The sequence below is a fragment of the Fundulus heteroclitus genome, chromosome 12 (genome assembly GCF_011125445.2).
Source record: "Fundulus heteroclitus isolate FHET01 chromosome 12, MU-UCD_Fhet_4.1, whole genome shotgun sequence".
NCBI lineage: Eukaryota > Metazoa > Chordata > Actinopteri > Cyprinodontiformes > Fundulidae > Fundulus > Fundulus heteroclitus.
The window spans coordinates 26,187,343-26,196,715 of NC_046372.1; the positions used below are offsets into that span (position 1 = coordinate 26,187,343).

The 9,373-nt window shown below is 42.5% G+C and overlaps 1 protein-coding gene across 1 annotated transcript; it reads left to right on the forward strand.

Moving 5' to 3' along the window:
* The first annotated feature begins 352 nt into the window (after positions 1-352).
* rnf215 (ring finger protein 215) lies at positions 353-9,216 on the forward strand. Its single transcript, XM_036144358.1, has 10 exons — positions 353-709; positions 1,865-2,017; positions 3,152-3,223; positions 3,373-3,458; positions 5,225-5,279; positions 5,390-5,494; positions 5,675-5,791; positions 7,692-7,835; positions 7,914-8,016; positions 8,096-9,216. Exons 1-10 carry the CDS (start codon positions 479-481, stop codon positions 8,116-8,118), a joined length of 1,089 nt encoding a protein of 362 aa, XP_036000251.1. The 5' UTR covers positions 353-478; the 3' UTR covers positions 8,119-9,216.
* Positions 9,217-9,373: the final 157 nt, after the last annotated feature.

A 9,373-nucleotide genomic window follows, 5' to 3' on the forward strand; every position in this document is an offset into this window, starting at 1 on the left:
CAACGATTAACAACCGCTCCTACTTCTGAGCAAGCACACGTTTGTTTTGTTTGTTACTTCTGAACCGAATATTCCGTCTCAACGAGCAACGGTGGCTTTAAAACCAAGACGGAAGCGTAAAGGGGACAACGCTCTTTGTTCAACGTTCCTCTTTGAGGAAAAAGCGAGTTTACGCCATTAAACATCTTTATAAACAGTAGAAATTGCATATTGTGCTAGTTTTTAAAATAATTTAAACATATCCATCAAAGTTCAAAGGTAGCCAACAAGTATTTACAGGATTTTCTGGAAAATCTGAGCGCTATTACACAAGATGATGCCCTCCGCACTTCCGCTTAGAACCGGAAGTTTCGTATTTTTCCTGTTTACATCCAGCTAACAGCCAGAAACAGTCGGCTGCGGGATTTGCGACATAATGTCTGACAGTTGATGAGTTTTGTGTGTTTAACGTTGCTTCCTGCTGTGTTTTCGGGGGGACATGGTTTCGGCTCACCGGCGTTGTCTCTGGTTCCCCGCACCGCTGCTGGTCCCGCTGCTGCTGCGGTGGGCCGGGCTGCTGGTGGCCGCAGAGCAGGTCGCTTTGGTGGAGGTTTTTCTGGAGCAGCAGCCCGCTGTCAGCGCCCTTCTCCAGGGGGAGGTGGTGGAGTCCAGCCGCGGCAGCAGGAGCTCAGAGACCCGGGACGAGGAGCTGGAGGGGAACCTGGTGTTGGTGAGACCTCCTGGTTGTTTTAATTATATTAATTTCCCAGAATGATGTGAGAACATTAAATAAACCTGATAATCTTCCCATGCATCAGAAACATGCTGCTTAAAGTTGACAGGGTGCAAAGATGAGTAGATTTTTCTGTAAGAACATTCTTGTTTTGCAATATCCAATAATTTTTTTTTTTTACACTGAACTGAATAAATAATAGTATAAGAAATCTGAATAAACAACTTATTAATATTGTAAAAGCTGTCCCAGTGATTCAGCTCAAAAAGTTTAAAGTGGTATATCAATTCATTGCACACAGGGTGATATATTTCCAGCGTTTAGATTTATGATTAATGCTGACAGCTCTTAAAAATCTAAAAATTCTGGTTCTCAGAAAATCAGAATTATGTAAATTTAGTGTCTGCATGGGGGATTTTTGAAGCTCTGACTCCAGCTGCAGTCCACACTTTGCCACTATCCACCTAAATGGGCTGTTATCCCTGTTTTCTATGCAATTGCCACACTTTTTCCTTCCACTAAACTTTCCATAAATAAACTTGGATCTAGCGCTCTGTAAAAACCTAGCTTCTAAAGCGGGGCCCTTTTGTTACTTCCATTCCTCGTGGATGTTTTCATGGAATATCTGCTGTCAAGCGGTCTCCTCTATGATTGTGTAGCCCTTAACTTGACTATAACATTTAATTTCTCTTATTAAAACATCTTGTTTTGTTGCCCACATAGGATTATATATTTTTAAAACTGATTCTAATCTGTGAGGAGATAGAAAATAGGAGCGGAAACTATGGCTTAGAGTGAACGCTGATGGTTTTCCACATTTTTAAGGTTATAAGTTATTTTTTATTTAAAGACAGAAGACATTGAGCTGCCGCTGTCAGAACTTGCTGTATGGATTTGTTTTCTTTTTCTAGCAATTTAAAGCAACAGTATTCTCAACAGGGCTGAGCTTTGTTGCCTTGCAGTGCGACGGTCCTGGCATTGAATTCTCTGCGTCGTTAGGATGTTGTCTCCATGCATGCGTTGGTCGTCTCTGGGTACTCCGGCTACCCCGTCATGCTTCAAAAGAAACCTCCAGTTGGGCTCCTCAGACACTCCTTTGGGGATTTGTTGTAGCAGGGCGTGCGATCAGGTCATTTGGTTTCTCATCTCCAGGTTCGAGATGACGAGACGCAGCCGAGCGGAGGAGGAGACGAGGACGACAGCAACCAGCAGGAGCCCTGGATCGGCGTGGTGCCTGTGGAGATGGACGACAGCAAAGCCTCAACCGGGAACCAGGAGTCCTTCGCTGATGCAGTGGTTAACAGAGTAAGACTTTATTTCTGGCCCTGTTTATTTAGGGCTTTTTTTTTTTACTTTATCATGCAAGAAATAGCATACAAATGTAATTTGTATAAAAAAATAGTCACAGCTGAAGCAGGGCTGCACAAAACTGCAAACTATAAACAAGCATTAAAATTAAGCAATTCAGATTAAACCAATTTAAAAAAAAAACAAGTCAAACCAAATTTTGCTGATGTTGAAAGCATAAGAATAAAAATGGCTTTGTTACAGGGCTGGACGATCTAGAAAAAAAAAAGAATATCGATAAAATAGAAATCATATTGATCGATCTCGATTATTATGAACATATTCAAAATATACATTTTAAGTGCAGCCCTGGACAGTTTATGCTGCTGTTTAGTGACTTATTTTTAGATAAATACACAAACATTGAATTCAAACTCAAATCTTTATTCAACCAACTTTTTATGTTTTCTTTTTATATATATAAAAAGAAATCCTGTTCTCTGAACTCTTTGAAGGGGGCGGGGCTTTGTTCCTGGGTCTGCTTTGTGATTGGTTAGGAGGATGTAATGACTGTAATATTAACATACATGCTAAAATGCATAAGGAAGGAAAACTCTTATTCTTTTTAACTTTTTACAGACCCTGTTTTCCATCATCGATATACGTCTATAGATCGATATTTATTGTTATTGAATTATCCTCCAGCCCTATTGGGAGAAAACACAGGACAGAATCAAGAAAATGTCAAGTCCGTGTAAATGTGACACAATAGGATTTATTTTCCTCTTACCAAGAAAGAAATCCCACAAGGTTGAAACACCTGTGGGGGAGAAATGAGCCGTTAGGTTGTGGCAAGTCAAAGAAATAAACCCAACAGGGCCAAACTGTCAGCTGAACTAAGGAGAAAGTTAAGGGACAGAAAACGCTGCTATTCTAATCTAACAAAGAGACTGAAAACATGAGGGGGGGTCACCGACCTGCTTACCTAGTGTGCATAACAGATTTAAAAGCAGCACTAACCAGAGACAACGTGAGCAGAGACACACACCGCCGCCATCTTGTTTAATCTCAGCTGTTGCTTCTCATTGAGGTTCAGAGGATGTTTTTATTCATGTGTAAAATGTAAATTTCTTAAATTTTTTTGTGCACAAGATGAAGCGGGCTTTGGTCCTCGGAGCGTCGGCGCTGATCATCCTGGCTCTCAACCAGAACTCAGTCAGCGAGGTAAACCTCTCCTCCATTATCATGGCCGCAGTTCTAACGTCGTCTGATGCTTTTATTCTTCCTCGTCCGTTTGGTCGTCCTTTCTGTAGAAATCTTTGTGCAGGCCTGGTGTGAAATGTCCATTTATTTATTTTTATTGTGTGTTGTAGATGGATTTGTCTCAGGTGCTGTCCAAGCCCATCGTTGTGATCCAGACGTCAGAGAACGTCACCAGGCTGTTTGGAGCTCTGCTAAGGTTCAGAAAAGTCACGTTTTTACAGACACAGCCTCACATTTCAGTTCCCCCGGTCCTTCAAATCCAGACATGCAGCTGCAGTTTTTTTATTTTTTTTATTTCCGGGTCGCTCACATTAGAAGGTATCGCCTTCACAGTCAAAGTGCTGCTGAGTCCAGCGTCTGTTTCCACCTTTTCTCATCTTACAACCACAACCATTGACAATTTCACCGGCCTTTAATGTGACGGTTAAACTGAAGGGGAACAAAAGGGAAAAGCTAGTTTATCTTTTTTTTTCAGCAAATGAAAAAGTGTGGCATGCATTTTTATCCAGTTATCATTTTAAGAACCTCCTTTCTCTGCAGCTGCAGGTCCTTCGGGGTGCGTCTTACCAGCTTTGCACTTCTAGACTCAGACATGTTGATGAAGTACCTCCTCTTCAGTCTGATTGGACGGAGAACATCTGTGAGCATCAGCTTCTTAGTCTTCCCACAGATTTTCAATGAGCTTTCTGCCCTGGACTTTGACTAGGCCGTTTTAACAATTTAAGGTGCTTTTGGTGCAAACCCTACCATCGTAGCTCTGGCTGAACGTTTTATGAGGGTTTTCCTGCTGGAATCAAACCTCCGCCTCAGTCTTAACTCTTTCAGAACCTCAAACGTTTAAAATAAGATAATTAGATAAACTGCACTTGAAATAAGATGATGGAGATGAGTTGTTCCTATTTTAAGAGCAAAGATCTTATTCTATTGGCAGATAATCTTTTTTACCTGCTCTAATCAAGGAAAAATACACACATTTTAAGAACATTTTTACTTATTTTTAGTTCCGTTTTTGCATTGTGCCGTTTGTTCTCTAACAAACCTTTGAGGCCTTCAGAGAGCAGCCGGGTTAATATTGAGGTGAAATACACATTAATGGACTTTGTTTACCAACCAGACTGCTTCTGAAGGCAAATATTTGGTTTTATTCAGGTTATCAGAGCAGATAAGGTTAAATAAAAATGCATGTCACACTTTTTAAATCCTTTTTTTTTTATGTGACAACATATAAAATGTTGCTTCCTCTTGGTTTTATGCCCTAAAAGCAAAACCTTAGAATTGCAAAGGTGTGTATTGAGTTTTTTAGGTCTTTGAGAAACAGCTTTTTTTTTTTTTTTTAAAAACGATCTATTTAGTATGGAAGCCCGTTTCCGCCACATGAAAGTAAAAAAATGGCACATAGAAAGTCATAATTATGAGATACAAAGTCATAATTATGAGATAAAAAGTCATATTTATGAGATAAAAAGTAATAATTATGAGATACTAAGTCATAATTATGAGATACCAAGTAATAATTATGAGATACTAAGTCATAATTATGAGATACCAAGTCATAATTATGAGATAAAAAGTCATATTTATGAGATAAAAAGTAATAATTATGAGATACCAAGTCATAATTATGAGATACCAAGTCATAATTATGAGATACTTAGTCATAATTATGAGATACCAAGTCATAATTATGAGATAAGTCATAATTATGAGATACTAAGTCATAATTATGAGATCTCATAATTATGACTTAGTATCTCATAATTATGACTTGGTATCTCATAATTATGACTTGGTATCTCATAATTATGACTTTCTATGTGCCATTTTTTTACTTTCATGTGGCGGAAACGGGCTTCCATAATTTGGTCATCTTTGTCGTTCTGCTCAATGGGCAATGAAATATTCTCATTCACACCAGTAGTTTGGTCGCTGCAGGATAATTAATTTTTATTGCTTTGACTGCAGGGGTCTTCGGGCGACGGCCAAAATCACGTATGAGACGATCCTACAGGACAACCTGGTGAGCCCCGCCCCTGTGGCTGCGTTTCTGGGCCGGTGGCGCCCTCTGGTGGTGAGTGAACAGGCGACAGGCCGGGCTGACTGAGCTGATGCTGCTGTGTGTCCGGGCAGGGAGCCACGCTCACGCTGTGGTCCAGCTGCGGCCGGTCGAGAGGCGGTCTGTACGGGGAGTGGCAGGGCGTCATCTGCACGGGGGAGACCAACTCTCAGGTCCAGGTGGGGAGGCGGGACCAACACACACACACACACACACACACACACACACACACACACATCACCTGCTCTTATTTCTAACCTGCATGTCTGAGAGTCGCTCTGGGAGTTTGGGTAGTGTCGCTGGAGGTTGGTCCGCTGCGCCAACGCTTCAGGTTCTTCTTCTTCTCTGCGGGTTTCCAGAAGTACCTGCAGCAGCTGTGGGACACCGTCCTCCTGGTGGCGCTGGTCCTCTGCACCGGAGTCATCGTTCAGGCCCGCTGGCAGTACCAGGACCGCCAGCTGAACGACAACTCAGAGGTACTCGCCTCTTCACCATCCGAGGTTCTGCTGAGATAAACGAGGCAGAATAGATTTACGTAAACCGGCGCCGTCTCTCTGCGAAGGCTGCAGCTCTGACCACAGCTCAGACGCTGCATTTCTACATCCATCTTCACCGCTGTCCTCCTCAGCTGATTGAATCCAACCAAGACTCAGTTGACGGGTCAAACTCCGTGAAAAAAACAACAACTTGCTTCTCAGCTGTTGACTCTATAACTGATTCATCATGGGATTTATTTATAGGGTACCTAAAGTACTTATTCTGTGCTTACAGGGTACCTGCAGGGATAATAAAATATTTTATTCCCTCCCGTCGTGCTGTACCTGTAGATTATTATGAGGTACACACTGGATACTTCCAGGGTACTCAGATCTGGATCTGGCTACATTAAGCTGATGAGGACCGCAATGTTTTGGGTCTCAATCTAAACTAAAGTAAAAGTTTGAGCATAAAGTTTGTAATCAAACCTCAGATGCTCTACTAGTACATCAGCATCGTTATTTACCGTATTTTTCAGACCATAAGGCGCACCGGATTATTAAGAGCATTAAATATTCTTCCCAGGTGTGTAATATCTCTCCTCCACGTCCACAGCTCTCTATCGTCTCTGTCAGGAGGACAGAGTAGGTGGACTACACTGCCCTGTTTATAACATAAGGCCAAAATAAGCTTTATATTTAATTAATTTACTAGGTTTATTGTTGCTAGCGTGTACTCCAGGCGTGGGCTGCCTAAATGTTTCCACATATTCAGGCATACTGTGAGCTTAGAGAACTCCACGCTGACTCTCTCTGGATGTTTTACTCTTCATAGTCCAGCGTACTGCTGCCTACATTTATTGTGGCAGATTCCTAAAATGAATGTTGGGTTCTTTACATGAATGCACTTCTAGTTTAGGTAGTGACACCACTGATCTCTATTTATTCACTGGAGTGCTAATTTTCCCGAAAAACTGAAGTCACTGGCCGCCATCTTGCTACTCCCTACTCTCACAGAATCCCATAGGATTTGGTTGCAACAACAAGCAGTTTTCTGGCTGTGTGAAAACGTTTCACAGGTAATTCTACAGTCAGTGGATGTACTAAAACTATCAACTACTAGGAAATTAGGTGCTGAAATATTTTACATGTTATTCATATTAAATATATATATATATGTATATATAAATATATGTATATATGTATACATAAATATACATATGTTTTTGTATATTGTTATTTATATATATATATATAAAACATGCAAAATGACATGAGAAAATCCTCGTTATTCGATGCTGTAGCGCACATATTCCCTAGTTACTGGAGGAAAATAGGGAGTACCAATATGGCGGCTGGTGGCTTCAAAGCAACTCGTTCTAACAGCGGCGATTAGCACTCCAGTGTATTATATAGCTCAGGTAGTGACACAGGTTACCGTAATGCTCTGAATATCCATTTAGCGGAGCGGCTTCATTGTTAACCAAAGTCATATTTACACATTTTAACAGATTTATGAGCACATAGTTCCACATAAAATCAGTCAGTAAGCACAGCAGTGATCAGATATAAGGCGCACCATCAATATTTGAGATTTATGGATAAAATGCACCTTATAGTCCAAAAAATACAGTAAGCCAAAAAATGCAAGATGCAGCGTTTCATGCGCTGCTTTCAGAGTTTTTTGGTTTTTTTTTTTTCTTTTTTTTTGGTTGTGACGACTCAGCAATTTGGAAACTCTATAAAATGTTTTGCCCTCTATAATTATCATCATGTTGGTCTGCTGTCAGCTTTATTTCCTCTCTGGTGTAATAACTTAGTTTCTCTTTCATACTGTAGAGCCTTCAGGTGATGTGACACAAACGATTTGTTTTAACTTGGTTTTTTTTCCTCCCTGCAGCTTCTTCCCAAGCAGGACGTCCTGAAGAGAATGTCGTCGCTGAAAACCAAAAGGTACCGTCAGCCCAAGCCCTGGTGCGACCCGTCCCAGCAGGCCGAGACGGAGAACTGCGCCGTCTGCCTGGAGCCGTTCAACAACAACCAGGTGAGCCTCCCTTCGTCTGCAGCCCTCAGCTGATTGAACGCCCCCCCCCTCTGAAAATCTTTCCTTTGATGTCCTCAGTGTCTGCGGGTCCTGCCGTGTCGTCATGAGTACCACAGGGACTGCATCGACCCCTGGCTGCTGCTGCAGCACACCTGCCCTCTGTGCAAACGCAGCATCCTCGGTGAGGTCCCGCCTCCTCACAGCTAATCCACCTGATTGGACGCTTTGGCTGAAGTCTTCCTGCTTCCCCCCCCCCACAGGCAGCGTCTGCAGAGACAGCTAACGGTCGCTTCGGTTCCTGCAGACGCTCCAGACCGACCTCATCCCGACTCTTCCTCCGTCCAGCCGTGGGTCCTGGCAGCAGCTCTTACCTGCAGCTCTTACCTGCAGCTCTTACCTGCAGCTCTTACCTGCAGCTCTTACCTGCAGCGCTTACCTGCAGCTCTTACCTGCAGGCGGACCCAACGCTGGCGGCGTAGACTCAAGCGTTACGAAGCGGTGCGGTGGAACCGTCCCGGGAACGTCTGTTAACTTTAGAAACACGTGGAAGTCCCCTGTGAATATCTGCAGAAGCGATGATGTGAGAGTCGCTAACGTCTTAACGTGAAAACTGACGACCTCTGTGTGTGTTTGTTAGCTTCATGGACGACTTCTGCTCTCTTTAATGATGTCAGTGACTCGCCGCTCAGTTATCTTGTTTCTGTTTCCTGGTTCAATCCCTTCTGTGTTTTATGTATTGTTTTTTTTTTAAGGTTAGCGGCGCTAAATCTACAGTTCTGGTCAGAAGTCTGCATCACAGGCAGCTTTCGTTTTCCAGGGTGAAAAGATTAACTCAGGTTCCAAATTATACAAACACGCCTAAATCTCTACGTAACTAATATTTAGTTAAATCTCCCGTAGAAAGTTGCACCTGGACAATCTGCTTTTATTAGCCGTCGACAAGCTTCTGGCTTGAATCTGTCCTACAGCTGAGATCTGGTAGGAGTTCATTGAAATATGTTGGTTTCCTGACCCAGCTTTAAGGTTTAGCTCCTAAAATTGAAACCGGTTGTAATTTCGTCTGTAAGCCTAACTAATCCCGTCTCTAACCAGTTCTGATCTGCGTTCTGGGGTCAGTGTCCCATTAGAAAACCCAATTATGTCCAGATTTCAACCATCTGACCCAGAATGTCACTCTCAGATGGAAGCACATTGATTCAGACGCTCAGGAACAACCGAATGCTCAGCGATGACGGTGGAAGTCGAGCTGATTTTTACACCACGTTGCACCTGAGAGGGTCAAGAAAAGAAGAAAATAATCTGCTTTCTAGGAGTCAGCATGAACAAACAGCAGGTTTTAACGTTCGGCATCATGCTGCGGCACCGTCTCGCTGTCAGCGGCACAAAGGATGCGTCAAGATGTCGAACATCCGGGAAGAATTACAGAAGAAGCAGGTTGACGGCTGCAGAAGCTGCAACTAGGAGACGTTTATCCGTATCTACTATTGGAGCCTTTCTGCGCAACATTACTTTGACCCTATTTGGGTTCATAATAAATC